The sequence below is a fragment of the Ischnura elegans genome (genome assembly GCF_921293095.1).
Source record: "Ischnura elegans chromosome 13 unlocalized genomic scaffold, ioIscEleg1.1 SUPER_13_unloc_1, whole genome shotgun sequence".
Lineage (NCBI taxonomy): Eukaryota > Metazoa > Arthropoda > Insecta > Odonata > Coenagrionidae > Ischnura > Ischnura elegans.
In genome coordinates this window covers 6845659-6868550 of record NW_025791657.1, presented here as the reverse complement: position 1 = coordinate 6868550, position 22892 = coordinate 6845659, and the positions used below count along the sequence as shown (strand labels likewise).

Genomic DNA, 22892 nt, shown 5'->3' with positions numbered 1-22892 from the left:
ATTAGAAAAGAAAAAATTGGAACGATCTCAGAAGGAAACAGTGAAATTTGAATAATACTTTATCTCATTAGGGTACAAATACTTTTGGGTTTATTCACTAAAGGGAGAATTTCCCTGCAGCATCCGAAATTCTCTGCAATAAAATCATCTACCTTCTCCTGGAATTTGAAATGTGTTCCTCCATATTCTGTCAAGCAAATAAAGTTAAGCATTCCAAAGTTGTCCTTACCCTTTGCAGTCCACACAAGAGGAACACCTGACACTCACCTCACCACTGCATAATGAAACACTTGCACTCTTTCACAAACTTAATCACTTTTTCCTACATACATATTAGTCTCTTGCCAAAACCTAATTTTACTGACGGTTCCATCACAGAATAGTCTTATATTGCTTTTGCTTGACCTGAAAGGAAGATTTGGTTCCAGGATGATGGTAAAAAATATCCTACACTTCAGCAGATAAATCTTTCTAATTTAGAAGTTCACCATTGAGATATCCCATGCTTGACACATTCCACATTCCCTAAACATGATTATGGCTTCAAATGGACTGAATCTCAAGATAGCTAACTAACTATGCATTTGTTCCTGCAATATTCCTTCATTAAATCAACTAAAGAAATAGCCAAAACTCATTTCACCTGTTTCTAATCATGTTACTGTTACCTAATTATTATTTACGGTGATATATCTTACGTGAAATGTTTTAAAAAACTTCTGTTAAGCTCTCAAATGTCCTGAAGGCAAACCCCACAAAGTGGCACTGCTGTAGCCTGTGTCGCCTCTTGTCAGAGACTGGATCACAAGATTATTTTGGTCGTCTCAAGAAACCTCTCCTATTGGGAAGTTAGGATTTAAATTCAACTACAGTTGCATCAAAATTCATTAGTTTTCACTCTGTATTGTGTTTGCGCTCACATACTTTCTTACTTATAAGTTAAAGATAGTAACTACTAAGTACCATTCATTTAAAGTCAGTTTACCTAGTATGTGCATTTCATGTGGCTCATCATGAAGTACTTCCTCATACACGTAGTTCTTCTCCTTATAATTTAATTTTCTCTTAATTATTTGATATCTTCCACATTTTTTTCTTCTATGATTTGATTCCCAAACTTCATGCTCATTTCTACTAAATGGTTTATTGCTCCAACATTGCTTCAATTTCCTGTCCCATAGATGTAGTGAGACATATATCACCTTATATCCTGTAACCCTGTCTGTCCTGTGGCATGTTTACTTAGTGATCGTATTGGTCTCCTATCATGTGGAGGTTGTCATTTATCATTTGAGTCACAACAGTTATTTTTGAAATTTTCTGTGATGATTGCATTCCGCTAACTATCTATATCTCATTGCAACAAACTGCTGTCACTGATATATGATGCATGTGCATGTCAAATGTCCATGGAATTGTAAACTTCAAGTGAATTCATTTCCAATATGTCATATTTTAATTGATATTATTTTACTTTTGTTTTCAGTTATCTTATAAATAAATGACCATGCACATAAAAGTAAGAGTTACCAAGATTTCTCATGTTATTAACTACCAGAATGCCAATTAACTTAGGTAAAGCAAACTAGGTAGGTAAATAACTTAGGTAAATACACTGAGTAATTTTGTCATAAGACTACATTCATGAACATAGTTTCTTATGTTGGAGTAACATTAGTGAGGATAAATTACACTGTGCGAAAGATCAATACTACTGATATCTTTATTCTAACTTCACAGCAGCACTATACCACAGAGTAGGGATATACAGAGATGACAAAATGGCTGAAGGCGGTAATCAGCTCATTGTGCATTTCACCATGTTATAAATAAGGAAACGTGGCTTGAGTTGCTATCGTTGCTATCATTCGCCAATACCAATTATGTGCGTGCGACAGTGTATGGTGCGAAATTCAAAGCATTCAAGATTTTAGCTGTAGCATAATTAATCGAGATCTCGAATATGGAATACTTTCTAGCATTTGAGCATTTTCGGATACTGTTTGCACATCTCTACAAAAAAGGTTTCTCTCGTGAGTGTTTTTGCATGTGATTGGAGAGAGAAGAACTCGAAGTGAAAGACTTGCCACAAATCTTGCATGTAAACGGTCTCTTGTCTGTGTGTGCACGCAAGTGTTGATGAGACTTTCTTTTCTATTGAAAGATTTAGTGATAACATGAAAAAGATTTCTATCCTGTGTGCATATGGATGTGTTGGATGAGACTGTCCTTTCTAGTGAAAGTCTTTGCACAATAATTACATGAAAAAGGCGTCTCTCCTGTGTGTACACGCGAGTGTAGGATGAGTTTCTCCTTTCTAGTGAAAGCCTTTGTGCAATAATTGCACGAAAAAGGCTTCTCCCCCATGTGGGTGCGCAAATGCGTCATGAGGGTTCCTTTAAGAGAAAAAGACTTCATGCAATCACTACATGAAAAAGGCTTCTCTCCTGTGTGTACATGCGAGTGTTGTATGAGTTTTTCCTTTCTAGTGAAAGTCTTAGCACAACATTTACATGAAAAAGGCTTCTCCTCTGTGTGTACACGCGAGTGTTGGATGAGGTTTTCCTTTCTAGTGAAAGTCTTAGCACAAAATTTACATGAAAAAGGCTTCTCCCCTGTGTGTACACGCGAGTGTTGGATGAGTTTGTCCTTTCTGGCGAAAGCCTTTGCGCAATGATTGCACGAAAAAGGCTTCTCCCCTGTGTGGGTGCGCAAATGTTTCATGAGGCTGCATTTAAGAGAGAAAGACTTTGCGCAATCACTGCATGAAAATGGTTTCTCTTGCGTGTGCGTGCGCATGTGTTGAGTAATGTGAGACTTCGAGGCAAAAGACTTGCTGCAGATCTCGCATGTAAACGGTCTCTCCCCTGTGTGTACACGCGAGTGCAGGATGAGTTTCTCCTTTCTAGTGAAAGCCTTTGCGCAATAATTGCACGAAAAGGGCTTCTCCCCCGTGTGGGTGCGCAAATGCGTCGTGAGGGTTCCTTTATGAGAGAAAGACTTCATGCAATAACTACATGAAAAAGGCTTCTCATCTGTATGTGTGCGCAAGTGTTTAGTTATGCGAGACTTCGAAGCGAAAGACTTTCTGCAGATCGTACACGGATAACGTTTTCTTTCTTTGTGCGAACGCATGTGATTGCTAAGACCGCTCCTCAGCGTGAACGACTTGTTGCAGACGCTGCAATTGAAAGGCTCTCCTTTTGCGCCTCCTAGCGCATCATTTCTGAGGTTTGTCGCGCAAGAGGTGGTGGACTCTGAGGACATATTCTTCGTGTATGGTTTCCCATCCCCATCAGAACTTCCCACTCGTTCTGCAGTTTCCCTCTCTCCCATTCCACCACAGATTTCTAAAACAGGCGCATTTACTTTTTGCATCGGCCCTCGTATTTTCCTTTCCAATCCCATCAATGTCTCAGAGGTGGATGACTCACAAGAATTATTACTTCCTTCTATTGATGCAGGGACTGTAAAAGACTCATCTTTTCCCATAGATGATTCATCATTAGGATCCAAATTGCTGGTACCAGAATGAATTTCCATGTGTTTGATCAGATCATCATTGGTGTTGAATTCATATCTGCAGTGGGAGCAATAATTTAACTTTTCGTTTGAATTTTTACCATTTCTAGGATTTTTGATGAAGCAATAACTAATATCTTTTTTGTTTTCCATGACTGCCTCAATGCCAATTCTTCTGTTTTCACTGACTCAGATCAACCTAAGGCTACCTGTGATATTTGGTGCATCCCTTCTATCCCCTACAACAGTCATTGTGGCTCCATTTCCACTGTTTCTAGATGCTGGAATGTGTTTCATATAACTGTGTCCATCATCAGGAATTGAGTTAGACCGTACCTTGTCAGCATGATGAGCAATGTCTTCTTTCAAATCTTTATCCATCACATTCGTTCCATCCCAACATGGGGATGCCACAGTCTTGGATTGAATGTGTGTCACTGAGGCTGATGAACCAATACAATCATCATTAAGATCAATCCATACATTTCTTTCTGCCAGCAGGTGTGAAGTTGGTGTCGTTTCAACCAGCACTTGGTCAGGAGTTGACAGCCCTAGAAAAGAAAATCATATTACAATCCAGGACTCACAGATCTAATTTTTAAAAACCATTTGATAGATAGGAAACTATTCCTTCCTATACATATTCCTATACCTGTTCCTTAAGGAATTATAAATTCGATATGCTAATACCACTTCTGGACTTACAGTCTCAGTAACTTGTGATCACTAATTTGGCTGTAATTAATGCTAAAAATCCATTTAAAATCCAACAGTGCTTAAATAATATTAATAATATACCAGGGTATAATTAATACAAATAATATTCTTATTTGGGACCGGTTCGGTCCCAAATAAAAAGAAAAAGAAAACCAGGGTAACTCAACCCCAAAAAAAACTCCACACACAGAGGTTTCAAATATTCTTATGCTACCCATAGCACAGAAAACGTTTTCCTTCTGTAGACACAGGCGGGAAAGAATTCAGAACGACATTTGAGTGTCAAAACTAGGAAAAAAAATAGGGAAGTGGAGTAGTACATAAATGGGTGAAAAATACTACTGGTGTTGTATATTTCAACATGGACAAATCACATTTCTACCAAAAGAAGTCGGTAACAATTTCATACAGTCATTTCACCGAATTCCACCCACAGGTTTTATACAAATACAGACTTCAGTGTACAGGCACTGGTACCTCATGCTAAGCCCCCGTAATGGATCATTAATAACTAGAAATTTTTGTCTATAACACCAGTCATAAAGAACTCATTTGTTGAAGATCATTGACTGAACTAGAGAGGAGATCTTATATGAATCTTTCACTGCCATAAATGCAGTATGTCACTAAATATAAATGAAATTTCAGTAGTCAATCTAAGTCAAAAATCGATCGACTTCAGCAGAACAAAATATTTTACATTAAAAGGGCTTATAGTATAAATAAATGTTGAAGGAAATTATAATATTTCTATAGAATACATTACACTTCATATTATTAGAAATCTAGACCACACAAATGTAAAGATAAACGTAAAGATAAACTAAATTAAGCAAAAGTTACGCATGGATGACTAAATTAGGTTCTTCATACTTCAAAAAAGTTACAACAACCTCTCTACGCATATAATTGCAAGACCTAGAGTTTACTCACCTATAGCCTCAGTCGTAGAGTCATTGGTCATTTTAGAATTACCAATCAGTTTTTCATCCTCTGTAAACAAAGGCTGAAAGTAGGAATCAACTCATTAATCATGAATGCACATAAGAATCAGTATTATTTTGATAAACGATTCTTTAACAATATAGAACTATCATCCACACATATACAGCAATGAACACTTTGTAATTTCTTTCAACAATGAGACAGTTTTTGAATAACTCTCATTCTAAATTGAATAACTGTGCCTTAAATACTGTGCCATTCATGTAATCATTTATACAATTTTTATGTTGACTTCATTTTCTAATGATTCATACCGAGTGTAGATTTACTTTAATAGCAGATAGTAATTCCATTACCCAATGGAAAAGTAGCCACTGTCCATGGAAGCGATATACATTAGTAACATTACCAACCCTACAAAGGTTATAATTCCTGATTCTTCATTACTTCTGTGGGTACACATCAGACTCCCTTGAGAAAGCGACCAGAATCGGTTGGTTATGTTGGGTTATCCCAGTAATTTATGCGTGACATAGCCCAATAGTTTTTATTCAACGGTAATAATTCCTGTGCTGCAAAGAATAATGGCTATAGTTTGGTACAGGGCAATCCTTTTGTAAAGTAAATATCTGTGTAAACGAAGCAACAATTCTTCTTTTTTGGACCTACAGTGAGTCATTGTTTAACATCACTTACCGTTCCTGAAAAATGTGACGATAAAAGAAATGACGTTAATCGAAGCACAATATCCCGTAAGAAACAATGTAAAAAGTGATTATCGGCTCCTAGACCTCACAATTCCTACGCGAAAAAATTTTAGCGTGTCATATTTGGGCCATTTCTTACGATGAGAATGCCAAACTATGGCATAAACACGAGTCCCTGTCTTCATTGACGGCAATACCAGCAGCAACGTACATCCTTTTCCATTTTTGTATCTTCCCGCGTTTGTTTTTTCGGCTTCGCTATGGTGGTCACCTGGGTATCATCATCGCTGAAACATCGTCGCAGTTACAGGAACCAACATTATTGAGATCACGGCGAAAAAGTGACGACAAATACTCCGAGTTCTACACGGAAAAATTCCTAGAAATCACTTTTCAGGTTCCAGAAAACCGTTATGTCAAGTAAAATTTGCTAAAACTTTACTTGACATTTACGCACTTAACATTTGCGCACCTACCTAAGAATTCGTTTTGCATAAAAGTTGGTATAAACGTAATCGAAATTGACAATAAACACACCGTTTTACACTTCGTTCAGACTGACTGCATTACCGCCCACAAAATGAACAACCTGCAACGCCCGCCGCTTCGCATTTTTTTCTCGCGCGAAATTTAAAAGACCTGACCAGACCTGACGTTATCGCGAAGCAAAGGTGCGATAAACGAATGATGGTCTCAAAATTTTCGTGACGTTATCGCGAAATGACGTTAAACGGGGTGACGTAGACGAGGACTCACTGTATATACAACTAGGAGACGCCATGTTTATTTAAGAAAATCATTCACTTAATTGTTCACCCAACCGCGGTCTTAACCATGGTCAGTAACACCTTAGGCCTACACCATCACCTGAACAGGAATAGGGTGGTTTCCTATTATTTTTATTGCCTAAATCGAAAGATTATTTCCTCTGGAGTACGCATTTAACACTTTTGGATTTTTATATGACAATATCTATTTTTTGGGATTAAATGAAGTGAAAATTTTCAAGTGCGCAAAAGTGTGACAGCTAAGTATGAATGATGGGAAAAGCCCATGTGACTTCATTCTGGTTCCCGCTGCCATCGTGTGAGGTGGCCTTGAGGCGATGATATGTGAGCCGCTGTGATGCAGGCTGCTAGCAGGGAGCAGAGTACCCTGCTAGCTAGTAGTGCTTGGCTTAAGTAAGGATTATAATAACCTTATCAAACAAAGAAAACTTTCCAACTTTAGCCAGTTTTAATAGGTGATTTGTAAGACATGTTTCCTTGAGCTCTGTGCCTCGTGCATGCATTGGTAATCTCAGAGATTGTAAAACTCCTATGAAACTAGGTCCCAGTGATGTCACATGGATTGGCATCGCATGGGTGCCAATCTGGCCTTTTTCAAATCACTTTAAAATGAACCATTGCCATGCGTCTAAACTGGGATTTCTAAAACGAAATAATTTGTATATTATGAATTCACTAATGGTGGGTAATGAATTGTACCAATGCCTTTCCTTTTCTACGATGAAGGAAACTACCCGATTGGTTACCTATACATATAACAGTATTTTTAATGCTACCACCAGATTATGGTAAGCAATGTTGGTGTGGCCATTATTAGCTGGAGGTATGAAGACAAGAATGAAATTATCATTTTAAAACAATAAGTGTGATAATGTACACCAACGAAGCTTCAGCAGAAAGGAGGAGATTTTGAAGGAGGAAAAGTTAAGTTATTGGTAAAGTTATGAAATTTTCCCTTGGGATTGATTGGCCACTGGAGTGCGACTACTGCTTCAAAACTCTATATTCCGTTCACATCTGTCATAGTGAGCTCTTGGTACCGTAAATGCAAAGGATGCATGTTCCTTCAAGTGCCAACCATGCAAAGTTTTCACAGACCCAGCCCCATGAGTTAAGTGGGATTTACTCAGATTAACTCCTGTTACGCCACCAGGCGGTGCCCCCCCCCGGGAGATGCTGCCCCCTGAAGGAGTGACCGTGAACCAACTGAGGTGGCTCAAGGGGACGCGTCGAGAAGCCGTAAGGAGAATTGAGTCGAGTGAGCCGAGGGACATGGAGAGTGTTTAGGCTGGAGAGTCCTATTTGTAAAAGTGCGAATAATAAAGTGTCATAGAAGTAAATGAGAGCGAGGATCATTTCCAGAGTAACCCAAGGTCACTTTAACACTCCCATGCCCCCCTCTTTTCTCCCCAGATAAACATTATTCAAATCCAAACGCAGAATTTAAAAGTCAGAGCGAACACTAGTTTGATATATTTATGACATTATCATCAGCAAATAAATGCATTTTACTGCCTTTTCAGGAGCAAAATTCAAACATGAAGGTAATGAACAAAAGGGACAGGTTACATTACCATGTGAGACAAAAAATGAGTGATTCTACTGAATGATGTCAAGAACGTTCCAGAGAGGAATGAATTTTTGAGACAGAAAAACTTAGCATGGTAAAAGTGCACTTACCTCGTCATCAACTTCCAGGGGGTCTACAGCATCACTTGAGATGCCAACTGCATTTGGTGAGTTAAATACAGGATAACTCTCCTCATTGAGGAGCTCTTCCTTCTCCCCTTTCTCATTAAACTAAAAGGGAATGTTGAGTGTCACTCAATAAAAGCTATACAATAATTATAACATCTCTAATGCATAATAATAGAACCATGTTCTATTCCAGAGGCCACTCAAGCTGGTCCAAACTGTGGATGCCTGAGATTCTTATGACCAAACTTAACCCTTTCACTGCCAGCCATTTCAATTGGTATGTACGAAGACTGCCAAGGCTATTTTCTGAAATTAGCATCATTTCAGATTTAAAAATTTTCAGCAACTCAATTTTACTTAATGCATCTAGATATTTCTCCCAATTCGTAAGATATATTTACCTCTTATAACCATAGATAGATTATGGGGGTTTACATAAATTACAGCCATTGAAAAGGCCACAATCAGGAAAAAAAGGAAATAATGGGGAACATGCATGAAATTTCTTCATCATGACAGTTAGTCTCATTGCATAGAAAATTTTCTCACAAGTCCAAATACATGAGCCAAAACTCTCCTAGTACTCTGCTAACCTCAGTAATTGCTAATTAAAAATGCTCAAATATCGCTTGAAGTCACGTGGCCTGAAACGCCTCCTTACGTCATCGCACGGTACACCTTTCACTTCGCTAAAAGAGTAGAGTGCTAGAGCCTTGAATGCAAGATATCGAAGTAAAAATCTTCGTCGAGCTGTGTAGTAGTTCCTAAAAGGACAAATTGACTCAAGAGCGATATAAGAAACCAAAATACCTCAGTTTACTTTCGCTCGATTTCCTTATGGAGGCTAATTTTTTTTTCATTCCAAATCTCCCCAAACAATCCCCTTTATTTATTTCAACAACGCCTTGGCAACCCAAAATATTCACAGTCTGCATTTTGTCGTTACAACAGCAATTATTTTCGCCAAATTTGCATTTGAACCCTCGTAGATCGATTTTCTATCCACTTCCTCAGTGTGCCATCAGTGGATACCGTGCCATGACGTCACGCTCCGATGACGTTGTGTTTTCAAGCAGCCGATGAAGATCAATTTTTAAAGACTCATAACTCAGCTGAGAAGCATTATTCATAGGCGAAATTTTCGGCAAGTACATTTGAGGTAGAGGCCTTCTTATTCCTGTACTTTAAAAAAATTGTGCATGCTCCCCATTAGGGCCGATATATTGGCCCCTGGCATTTTTCGCTCAACCAGCGAGGGCAGATATATCGGCCTGATGGCAGTGAAAGGGTTAATACACTTGCTGACTCAGCAACACAAGCAAACATCGTCGCCTGGCAACCCAGGGGTTGCATATTTTGTTCTTCCAGCTTCACCAACCTAGATGTTTCAACATTCTCAATGTTGGCGAAAGATGCTGGTGGTCTTGACACCAATTCTCTTTTCGCTCTTTCATTTCTTTCCACTATTTCTGGAAAATTGTCAAGCATTTCGTAAAAATGGAAACATTGAGGCAATCCACATGCATCCTGAAAATCTACGGAGCTAAAGTGCAGAGTTTAAACCTCATATGGATTTACGAATTTAGTTACGTCACAGGATTTACGGTGCCGCAGAGATGGTGTTTCATTTTTAGATAATTTCTTTCAAAGTTAGCGTTTATTTACAAATTTTCTACTGATAATGGTAAAAACAGTACTCTTGTTATTACGAAATCACGGGACCGAAAATATGGAGATTCGTAATAACGAAGTTCGTATGAACCTTTCAGGAATCGTCGAAAACTCCGTGGATGATAAATGCGATTGAAATACGCGGAAATATATATAAACAGGAAAATTCGTTTCAGTTTCGTCATGCGGCATGACGTAATCGAGGGTTGATATCCTCCCGAATGCAGTAAGTACCATTTACGAACTCGATGCGTTCCACGACCTTGGTCCTAAGTTGATAAACCCACGGTCCGGCCGCCGAGAGTTGTCTGATGACTGGCAGAATAGTCTAGGTTGGGGCAGCGTAGCCAGGTGAGAAAGTGAAACGCCTATAATGGCTTCCGCGAAAAAAGGAGACGAAAAGGACGACAAGCGTGAAGGACCCAGCGGAAGAATCACCTGTTTTGGGAATTCGAAGAAAAGGCATGTTTTAGTGGATCAGGCTTAGTTCGCTGCTCTGTTTGCATTTGACAACTTTATAAGACTAGGCGATAACGTGAGGTGAGTTTGGGGGACAGCGATTGGCTGCAAACCGTGCTGGCGAAGGGTTATACGCACCTCCTATTGTGCCGTCACCGGACCGGTCGTACTGTATGGAAGGCATTGAGGAGTACGGTTATCCTGCACAATGCAACACTTCACAAAAATCATGCGCTAACTCACGATTGTGACGAAGTGAACTAAATGGGCGTGCAACGCAGCCGGAGCCGAAAAAACCATTCTCCGCGGCAAGGAACAACGGGCGAAACGCTAGTCAGTTCGTAACTTCACACCGGAATGAATGATACTTTGTTCAAGTTATGCCCAGAGTACGATTTCCTCTACGCCGCACGGCGTAAAACGGACAAATCAAAAGGCGCCAAATTCCAAATTTGAAATTTTTAATGCTGTCATACCTGAAAATTCGTAAATCGAATGTGCGTAGGAAGAGCACTAACTGTACATCAAATTGACGAGCTGTAATGAGTCTGTCACCATGATCCCCCAGGAATGAAGCTTAAGGTATAACGTTGCGCGAATGTTGAAGAAATACCATAAATGACGCTCTCGGTCACAGTACACGAGGACAACTTAAACGTGGCGTGATTATTAAAACTTAGCGTAGTGAATATCGATCTAAATGCCATAGCTTATGCGTGGAACTTCGTAATAAAGTTCATTTTGTAACCGCCAGGACCGGGACTGAGGCTCGTAATATCGTAAAAACGAAAATTTCGTAATAAAGTGTCTTTTCCTATAGCTAGGATAGGCCTTTTCGGTGAGGCCAACGATTTTCTTTGTAAAAACGAGTACTTCGTAATAACGTTGTTCGTATTAACGAGTCTCTGAACATCTAAATCTTTCATCATCATCTTTCCATCGGAATGGAAAATTTTTACACCAATTTTAAAACCACGAGCACCGCTAAGGTGCAGCGAATGCATATAAGGGTTAAAGACCTCTGGCAACTACTATCACATGCCTCATGAGTGTGGAGACATACACATTGGTGAAACTGGAATAACTATTGAAACCAAGATGTCAGAGCACAAACGTTGCATAAGACTTAGATACCCAGAGGGATCTACTGTAGCCAACCACTGTATCGCATACAATTACGCCATTCTGATTAATGAAGCAATATCTTTCATCTATGCAGATATATATTGGGATCGGCTCAACAAAGGGGTGAGGTGGACTCTCAAAGAATGGAATTAATAGAGTTGCAAGGTTTCAACCAGAGCAAAACATAATTAAAGGAATGGGAAGCATCACCTTTCTATGAGAAAATTAGCAGGATTTTACAACAAGGATCTAATCAGGTGAAAAAGATTCGTGTTTAGGGTCTCTGACATAGCAAAGTTTTACCTTGAAAGTAGACAAAATAAAGTTCACCACTGGAGTACTCAATGGAATGAAACACTTTTCTGTCAGAAGAATAGTGATGTTGTACAAAAAAGATTGATTTACATGAAAATAGATAAAGATCTCAATGGTTTTGTATTATATTGTACATTTGGAAAAGTTGCACAACAGAAACTCGCACATTTGAGGGTGACATCCCATACAAACGCATACATACACTCAACGCAATCCTAATTTTGTCATACAACTAAGAATTTTACTCAAATAAAGGCCATGCTGCTCCTAGATGATAATAAAACTTACCACAATATTGGCTCTGGGTATTTGGCAGTCTTGCACGGGAATGTATATTTCAGTCATTTGAACGGAGCATGCAAACTGTGAAGTTTCTTCAATCGTATCTCGAATACATTCTTTTGTGCCAGCAGAAGATCCCGCACTGTCATTAGCTGCCTCCTCCTCTTTGATGATCTGTGCAGAAAGTAAAAGTGGTAAAGAAGTCACCTACATCAAAATTAACAAATGAGTCATTCTCATCAGGCAAGGCCGTAGCAAGGGCGGGGATCAAGGGGGATTGATCCTCCCCAAAATGAAAAAAATTAAATAGATGCTTTATGCTCGCTTGGTGCTCACACGGCGATATTATATAGCTGCACAGGGACATCTAGTAGTCCAATGCGACTTAAGTCAATAATTATCTGAGCGAATTTGTAGGTGTAGTGTGCGTAGTTGTAGCGCAGTGTGTGAAACAATAGTGCTGTGAATTAGAAGAGAGGTAGGTGACTTAAGGGCCTCGTGAGGGACCGCAGAATTGACAACGACACCGAGGAATTGATTCAACGTTTTACATTCATTACACGTTTTTAACTGAAAAACTTCTCTATTTCGCGTCATTTATCGCATGCATAGCGTAAAATGAGATGGTTTGTTGCGGGTTGCCTACCTTCAAAACTGCTTTCGGGGACACGAGAATAGGTCATTTTCTCGAAAATTAGAAGGAATAGAGCTGTCGCGTTTGGTCTAAAATATCAACGAAAGACCAATGTTATACACAATTGGAAAAAATGAGTGCTTGCCAAAACGAAATTTAAATTATTTACATTTTCAACGTTTTTTGTTAAAAATTTCGAAATTTCAAGACAAAATGGCGAACAGAAGATATAAACCGATTTTTTTTTAAAATCATATCTGTAATACCCACCCGGGTACGCAACTTTTGCCGGGTATTATGATTCGCTCCTAAAAAAATTGGCAAAACGAGGCACCCTAATGGTCAATCCATTTGAAGTGATCCAAGGTAGGTTGCTTAACTATTTTTCATATTTTTAATTTTTTAATATGTTTTTACTACACAAATGGGAAGTTCAAAACCGATTTAAAAAAATTTCATTCTACACCGTTTACATGGGGTGGTCATTTTTGTTTCGAATCACGGAGTGTTTTTTTCCTTTTGAAGACGTTTGAATTGTCGATTATCCCTGGATTGCATCATGCTACAAGATTGAAATTGGCATCGTTTTTTACAGTACTTTCTTCCATACAATAGTGTTTCATAGCCATAATTCCCCATGCAAATCTTACCTGTCTAAATGGTCTCCAAAGTAGGGGGTAAAAAATTGACGAATTCCACTCTTTAGAAATTAACAAAAACCATTAAGGAGAAATTTATCAGAGTTAACATTTTTTTATAGTAAGATATCATTGGGTACACACATTTTATAGAGTATAAGAATTGACAAATCACTCGTTAATTGTTAATGAATTTTTAAAATTTGGTTTTTTTAAATTTTTGTTAAGTTTGAGGCTGCATATCTCAGATGGGACTGGATAAAAATACACGATTTTTACACATTATGTAGTCCTTTGTGATAGCAAAGTGAAATAAAAGTTTCAGTTGTGAAAGGGACATCCATCCTGCTCTTAAGAAACCCTATGATGAAAATATGTCCATCATTAATAGAACAAAAAAAAAAGGAAACCAGTCGTGAGGGCTTGCCTCCCATTCATCTACACTACATCCAGTAAATTATCAAGAATTCTAGGAATAAATTGAATTGACACAATCAATAAGCCACCTTGGAAACTAATGATGTCTAAGAAAAAAGACAATGACAAGCTTGGATTAGGGAATACTTAAACAGGTACTTCAAGTACTGTACTTTAGCATAGAAGAAGGGCTCACCTTAGTTATGAAAACATGGAAATATTAGATAAGGTTGTTAATGGGTTGAGCAGTGCTGAGAAGGATAAAGATATTTGTGCTGTTTGTTGGAAGGAAAACAAACAAAGCTGCTACACAATACATCAAGGATACTGTATATCGTCCATTACAAAATATTTTACTTTTGCCATTTAAATTATGATAGGACATCATATCTAATGGAGAAAAAAATGTTTTAGAAAATCTCTAACATTTGCATAGTACTTAATCCTATGCATATCTTAGCCTCCAGATATTAATAACCTCCTCGATCATATAGGATTTAAATGTTTCATTCGTCTTTGAGCGTGTCAAGAGGTGCCTACGTGTCAGGATTACCAGAAATTGTGCGATGTGATGCAACAAAGGATAATGAGATAACAACGCAAAAGATGTGTCAAGACGCAACCAAAAGTTGCACTAGGGGGCTCGGGCACATGCTATGCACCTTTCTGTCTGCTTTGGTTGTGATCCATGCAGCCATAAGGAAACGCAAAAGGGGACATACAACTGATGGGAAGAGACGGCACGAATAATCGGAGAACACGGATAACCCAAACTTTCAGTTCATATTGGTATTGTTATGCTCATACTTTACATCAAAACACAAAATATATTATTATTAATGACATATTTCCGCTATTTTAAAGTGCTTCCTTGACACAATTACAGCTTTCTTCGCCAGTTCGCGATCTTTTTAGCAGTGATAACATGGTTGTACTCGTGTTATTAATGCTCCATATAAGGCCTGGTTGTGAAAACCATACATCCGTGGCTGTGCGATCAAGGATACAGAAAAGTGGTTTGCACTAATGCTTCAAAACCACTGCTCAATGTCTGAAATTACACTGTCAGACATCACGCCACGTAGTCGCCGATCACGCAAGTTTCCCTGCTTGCAATTGCAGCGGGACTTGTATCCATGATCACGGAGCGCGGTGGTGCGCTGCAAGGCTTGGAAAACAGGAACACGGTACTCCCATGAATGCAGCTAGCTCACTATTGCTTCCATTTCGAAAGGGATTCCAACAGAAATAATATGCTTGGTGTATCCTAGTATTAATGAAGTTATTCCAATGATTTTGCATCCATTTTTTTTTTTTTTAAAGGTCGCTAAAAATATTGAGCAAGAGTAAAAATCATGCACAGATAATCCACAATACAGATACTGCAGCCGGATAATCGGGCATCTGTTATATTTACAACCTCCTTGTACGCATTCCTTTTTCTGTCACTCGACATGCCCCTTTTCCGTCCCTGTAATCATATACAGAACTGTCTTTCTGCCAAAGAAAAAGTATGGACACTAATAGCAAGTGTAATACCATGCTTTTAATCAGGGATGGACGGATCCAGGATTTTTTTCTGATCCGGATTCGGATCGGACCCTTGATTCTCGGAGCCGGATCTTTCGGATCAGATATTTTCGGATCCAAATGCATTTTATTTCATTAAATACTGAGCGAGAGTGAAAATCATGCGTGGATAATCCGCAGCCGGGTTATCGCGAGTCTGCTGTACTTAGTCTACTATTCGAGACTCAAATGACCGATGGCGGCGCTGCTGTCAGTGACGTCAATTTCCAATATGGCCGCCAGAGTGATGGTAAAATCAAAACAATCATAAAGCTTTGGCGTACGGAGAGAACATAAACCATAATATCAAGAGCTAATAAGATAGAAATATTCTTTAAAAACCTTCGTACGGTGTATTTCTCGGCTTCTTTCGTCCGTAAGAAGATCTAGAACTGAAGAAAACTGCTTGACGATGGAACTAAAGGTGTTTATAATGTACCTAATCATTACGAGTCAGGTTTGATTCTCGACTCGTATCGCGTTACTTCCTAGCCATTTCTATGGAATACACTACAAAAGAACTTAATAGTATTTTATACACAATCTGCCGCTTCAATGCATGAAACCATAATCCATCCAATGTTGTATTTGGGTGCCACAGCCGTCTGCTTCAGTGATGTGGATTGCTGTGTTCACCTAAATTATTATCATATTTCCGGATAAGAAATGAACTAAATCGTTATGTGATGTGATTTACCATTGGGAAATGAAATTGTTTGGTATGATTTAGAAATTGAAGGACGACTTAAGGATCTTTACTGTTGATTCCCTGTTCTTGGTAAAATCATGGAGACGATAGTTCTTCATTCTTTATCCCCATGTTGAAGTATGTACATACGAGTTACTGAACAGCAAGGTTTCAGATAAATAATGTCTACTACTACTAATTTAATAATTTTTTTAATAATTCCTCAGATGAAAATATACAAGTAAGTGTAATTAATAATTTGCAAAAGGCTCGTATGTATGTTAGGTTCTATAAATCGTCTGCTTTGAGTAACAAAAACACATTCATTTGCTCGAAGTATTGCATTCAGAACTGGTATGCCCTATTCTCGAATTTAACAGAGTTATATGGCATCCTTATTATAAAGTGTAAATGATTACAACCGAAAGGGTACAAAGCAAATTTTAAACTACTATGGTGGATTCAATACTAAACATACCCCATACAGAGAAACAATGCATATTTTGGATATCCAACCGATGATGGTTAAAAGGAAACTGAATGACCTGATATTTTTACATGAATTATGTCATAGTATGATATGTTGTACTTGTCTTAATAATATTAGTTTTAGACGTTCGGCTACCTCAGAAAGGAATTGCAATATTATCTTTGTAATATTCTGTAGAAACAATATTACTTAAAGCAATTTTATTAACACCAGTTTATGGTTATTTTACAGAGCATCGCATGAAATTGGCTAGGTTTTGAATTTAAATTGGGTGTCACAGTTAAATAATAATCGGTTGAATGAGTTATTGTAACTGTCTACGGGGAAAGGAATTTGGGGACTAAGTTTCTTTGCCCACTATTACATTTCAAAGTCGAAATGAAACTTGGCATTGCCTTGAATAGGTGAAAGTCGTCCATTTCTTGTCTGAAAGCAGTATGTTCTGTGACTATGTATGACTTCGAATTGACACGTGGAATCAATCAAAATAAGCTAACAATGTTTACTATAATACATATATTACTAATTTACATCGTGAGACGCTGCTAAAAATCGAACGTTCAATGGTACAGTAGGTTCATCCTCCTTGCTATTGAAACTTAACGTAAATCTTGAGTTACTATACTCAGCAACTTTAGGTAAATTGTTCAATAGCACATCGCGCACAGAAGAAAAAAAACACATTTATCAGACTAACACGGGCAAATACCATCCCGCTCATAATAATGGCGATGTAATTATTGAGTATGTTATATTGAAAATCTTGAAAACAGATACTTTGATGCATTGGATATACGCTATTTTTCTACTTTTTTCTGCGTAACCTGATACATGAACGATTTTCAATTTAAATAACACTATATTAATAGCTATAACATGTAAAACCAACGTATCTCCATTAAAATCGTCCCTAGCAAGAGCTTTCTGCTCCTACCTACGTGCGGGACCAACAGCCGTCGCCTCGCTTTGAAACAATTCCACTTGTGCTGCAGTTATTACAGGGTCGTAGAATTACAGAATATTTAACCTCAAGTAACGGTAATAATTGCTTTGAAACCAAAAAGTAGGTATCACCCCGTAACAAGTCAATAAAACAGTGTAAAGGTCTCATATACACTATTCCTCATAGCACTACCGCGTCATGACCATCGTTCCTCTGTTTCGAGCGTTCTCCGCCAGGTGGTGTCTCCCTTGGCTGGAATCGCGAATAAAAACTGTGTCGATCTGGGAGTATCCCAAACTCACCACCTTCGTTCCTGCATCACTATCTCTGCACTCATCCCGTTCATCCAAATCGCTCTCCAGCTTTGGACAGAAGCTCTCCTCATCGTCTTCCTGAGATTGCTGCTTCTCAGGAAGATCGCCTTCAGGTCCATCCGCCTCTGCACAACCTTTTAGGGCCTGTCAATGCACAAGGTATTCAGCATTTATTAAAGTTCAACGAGTTCAAAGACCACACCAAAGGTTTTTGGGATTGCCTCATGGGAGATCCGGAGTTGGAACCCCTTATTCGACCATTGGTGGATTGGCGGCGGATTCTACAACTATTTTCTGGAAAGGTTTCTTCGCTGTGATTGACTAATTTTAAAGCTTCATATCCTCCACGTCATAGTGACCTCATTTTTTTCAACAAATCCTGGATTTTTTATTAAAAAAACATTTAAAAAACGTTCGAGCATGATTTTGAGAGAATCTGTGGATTATAAGCAGAATTTGGATGAATGTTTTTTGAAAGAGGTGAAATATTTTAGCAGATGTTTCGCATTGTTGCCTGTTTACGGTCAAAAGTATGGGTTAGATTGGTGTATGAAAGAAGGGAAAGAAGGTTTCATTGCAAAAAATCAAAGTCAAATTCATTGTTTTTTTTCTGTAAAATTATAAATTTCTTATTATTTCTTTTTGGTGTAGGTAAAAATAAAATTATGTATTTAAATTGTATTTTTGCAGTAATTTTACATATTTTTCATAAAGTTTATGGTGCGCCGACCAGGGGGTGCAACTGCAGTCACGCCCGCCTTACAAAGGAAGCAATAGAAAAATAGAAATAGAGACGGAGGGAAATAATTTCAAATTACATTCTGAATACTCCATCAGCAATATCTCAAATTATCATCTCACCTGCCTCACATTAAAAATACTTTCTTCTGCTAACCTGCCATATGTGTACAAAAGATTTAATAGGAAAATAAACTTCCATTCAACCTTCAACTCTTTCCAGATGGTGGAGTTTTTTCCTTGGCATTACTGCTACACTGAACCCAAAGAGGCTCTTCATTCCCCGTCTTATGGAGCATTTTTGCAGGACATTCATTAAGAAGGGTCGTTTGAGTGGAGTTGCAGAGCAGTGAAACCGGATTAGTGGAACTTAAATCATTATTGGGTCATTCCATGTCAGTTCATCCAGGCATGACACCCACTGACTTGTAATTTGATGAAACTTGAAAATTTTCATCCTTCCATGTAGGAACAAAACAGTGCAAAATATTTTTTGTGTATCTCTTATACTTCTTTTGTGACTATTTGAAGTTTGGGTGAAACTGCAGTTTTTCAATGAATGCGGTCTGGAGAGGCACTTGTATCTCCAGAGGGAAAAAATTTGTCTCAGCCATAGTTTTCATCAGATTCAATATGAAAATTTACAGATTTACTATAGAAGTCATGAGGTTTCCAAAAACTAATTGAAAAATATCCTAAGAATGAAGAAACCTAAATGTAAAGTGATATTCTGCATGGAATAGGATAAGAACTGCATACTGTGAGAGACACAATATACTCTAGAACCAATGAACCAACAATGTATTTAGTCATAACAATGGCACAAGAGAACTTGGTCAAGGAAAAATACAACACTGTGATGTTTAGATGATTAAATAGTAGATCAAGACAATGATTACTTTGTAGCATACGCCCTAACAACTGTAGACTAAAAGTAGCATTGATAAGTAAGTCCAAAGCCATGGTTTTATTCCGCCATAGTGTGATAAATGTTTGTTTGTCAACATTAAGGAAGCTAATGTGATTAATATTCTACTTTTTAATTTGCTCGATTTTTTATATGACTTTCACAAATGATAGTACCTACAGAGGGAGATAATTTGTCTCAGCCATATTTTTCATCCGATTTACTATAAAAATGTACAGGTTTACCATAGAAGTCATGAGGATTCCAAAACTAATTAAAAAATACCCGAAGGGATATAGGATATTCTCTAAACTCAAATGTTTCACAAGATTTTAGAAAATTATGCCTTAAAAATGTGGTTCTATAAAAAATCACAGTTTGACCTGAGGCAATATTTGAATAAAGCTATATTATTTTTTCAAATACATATTCCTTAAGGTATGACCCACCACCTATAAAAATAAAATTCATTGCTTTTTGCTTGTTTTGTTGTTAAAAAATTATTTAAAATAAATCCATTTTCACAACTCTGGCAGTCAGTGTTGGGTTCTACTTCACGTGTGATGAAATGCTTGCGTTAACTGTTTTCTTTATCTAATTAAATATTTATGACACGAATCTTGTACATAATACGTTCCAACATTAAACCATTTTTTATGTGCAGGTTGTTTTTCTCCCGATAAGAAAAATATACTTTTGAAACAGGATATTTTAAGGAATTCATAGCACTTACCCATCATTGCTGGGGATAACTTGATCGTTGCTTTACAGAACACATCAAAACACTGGATACATGTCAATACAAGTTAACTTTCTCCATTTTTTATTGACAAAAACTTCACAAATTTATTTTACTTTATGATTGTTGTGCAACTTATAAGAATAATGTGATAAGATACATTGTCTAACCTTGACAAGCCTTTAATGAGGATTAGACATTAACTTGTTGCTGTATCTTCTTTGAAGAAATGATACTTTTTAACTTCAAAGTGGAGCTGAGAAAAAGATCAGATTACATTGGAATATGGCTGCAATGTAACCACATTTTTTAGACCTGAACAGGGTTCATTGAACAGAAAGCAAAAATGAGCTGAGTAAGCCCTGCCACTTTCACCATTTGTACAATGTAGTTTTTCTCTCAGGATGCAGCTATTGTTTGCCCTTCGTCTTCCTTAGTTGCCCTCCAACTTTGGCAGTGTGAACATCAAGTTTTTTTCCAATAAGTTCTGTAGGTAATATTTGTGTCCATCTCTAGAAACCAGGTATGTAAACCTTAAGGAAAATATTTTGACAAAATTTGTTATTTCTATCTCAGTTAACAATCATTTTTCACTCTCATATATTGATTTATCATTCAGGCTGATGTCTTTATAATGGTCCAGTATCAAGAGCTTGGTAACTGTAGTTGAGGAGAGCTTACCATTAGTGGTATAGAGTGCCATAAACTAGCTACACTAAGTGAATCTCCTAAAATTTGAAGAATTAAGTACACTGGAAAGAGAAATGATTGAACACAGGCATGGAATAAGTTCTGGACTTCTTTTGAGTAATTGTGAGCACCAAAAAACCTAATTTTTAGAAAAATATAAAAGGTATCAAATAATTGGCTGTGATCCTTTTAAATGTCATAGAAAAAAAAGGAGTAAATCACTACGAACAGTAACACCAGCATTTTCATTCATGATAAGTAGCATACTAGAAACTTTTAAAAGAAATTCCGGGACAAAAGATACGTGATTCATGTAGAGAAAAAGTGGATAAACACATACACAATACATATTGAAGAAAACTGTGGCATTTAAGAGCTAATCCCAATTGCTGGCAGTGATGATAGCATTGTAGATTACGACAAAGATTGACTGAAAGAAAAGTATTGGAGGAAATAAATTCATCGTTCAAGGAAATGGATGTGTCTCCTTTGAAACTCCATGCAGTTGCATCTCACAGCAAATCAATGTCTCATAAAAGGTAACTGAAAGTTGCAACTTCTACTTTGAACAAAAAGGCTTGCAAACTATTGGATAAAGACTTCCTTCCAGAGCATGATTCAAAAGTTGTTGATAAAGCAAGTGATATGGATGTGCTAGTGGGGTTACTAAAAGAAAAACTGGTGACAGCAAGCAGTCGGCAAGAGATAATTCAGATGCTAACACTAGCTCCTACATTGTGGAGCACGAAAAAAGTAGCCAACAGATTTAATGTTAGTGAATATGGAATGCTATACCAGATCCAAGGACGGGCAAAAACAAAGAACAAACTACTGTGGACTCAGTTCAGTCAATTTATCAAAATGATGGGTATTTCTGCCTTATGCCAGGAATGAAAGATAAGATGAGTGTGTCCAAAAATGTCTAATAAACAATAAGCAAAATATTAAATTCATAGTGGAAGGGTCTCAAGACTATGAACAACAGCAGCAGAAAATTGAGTCAAGTATATAAAAATTAGTTCATGTAACTAACTTTTGATGTCTTTTGGTAATCCGTTTGAATTGCAAAACGTACAACACCCCATACAAAAGTGGTAAAGAAGGACAAATCCCTAGTCCCTGTTATAAACTCCTGTTCACTTTCATCAAAATATCCAAATCTGATCTGATTCCTGTGAATATCAATCTCTCATAAGGAACGAGCTATGTTGCTAGACCGTGCTAGCAGCTGCATCATGATGTCATGGTCATGCTATTAAACTGTTCCAAACTCAACAGTACTCCGCTTAACTCTCAATTCCTAATCACCCATCTACTCTGTCATGAACAGAAGTGAAAACTGTGTTATATTATCAAAAGAACAATAACTGCTTACCAATGAGAAGACAGTGTGCTCACTTGCTTAGTGAACAAATTTGAAGTGTCACTTTAGCAAAAAAAAAAACGTTCATTATTACGAATAATTAATTTTAAATGACTCACTCGTGAAATTATTCTGTAGTTGGTCATTATTGATCAGGTGAGGGAGAATGGTTTCGGTTTCTGCTGAGAGGTGTTGGGAATATTCCACAAAGGAATGATATTGTGCAGTAGAAAAATAGAACTGTACAAGGCACAAGTAAACTCACCAATTCATCAGTGGCTAATGGATCTGACACATCAGTTGAAATTCCTGTTGGATCTGATGTGTACAGCACAGGATAATTCCCTTCACTGAGATTACCTTCGTCCTCGTCTTTCACATGAAACTAGGAGAGAATAATGGGCTTCACTCAATAAAAGTAAAACAATAAGAACCTAATTCGATAATAAAAAATCCTCTTTTGCTTGAAACCACTTTAGCTGGCCAATGTAGTCATGAGATTCTTGCCACTCACAGATCAAACTCCAGAATAT

The 22892-nt window shown here is 37.6% G+C and overlaps 2 protein-coding genes across 2 annotated transcripts; both read right to left on the bottom strand.

The window, feature by feature from the left end:
• Positions 1–2568: 2568 nt before the first annotated feature.
• On the bottom strand, positions 2569–3686 carry LOC124172404 (gastrula zinc finger protein XlCGF8.2DB-like; the record flags this gene model as incomplete). The annotated part of the gene is made up of 1 exon (XM_046551858.1): positions 2569–3686. A coding segment is annotated over exon 1 (1107 nt), but the record flags the coding sequence as incomplete, so codon positions are not given.
• A 16-nt stretch (positions 3687–3702) lies between these two features.
• LOC124172403 lies at positions 3703–22659 on the bottom strand. The gene is made up of 5 exons (XM_046551857.1): positions 22625–22659; positions 12236–12403; positions 8360–8479; positions 5173–5245; positions 3703–4073 (listed from the first exon to the last, which is right to left on the bottom strand). Exons 2-5 carry the CDS (start codon positions 12290–12292, stop codon positions 3712–3714), a joined length of 612 nt encoding a protein of 203 aa, XP_046407813.1. The 5' UTR covers positions 12293–12403; positions 22625–22659; the 3' UTR covers positions 3703–3711.
• Between the last annotated feature and the right edge of the window lie 233 nt (positions 22660–22892).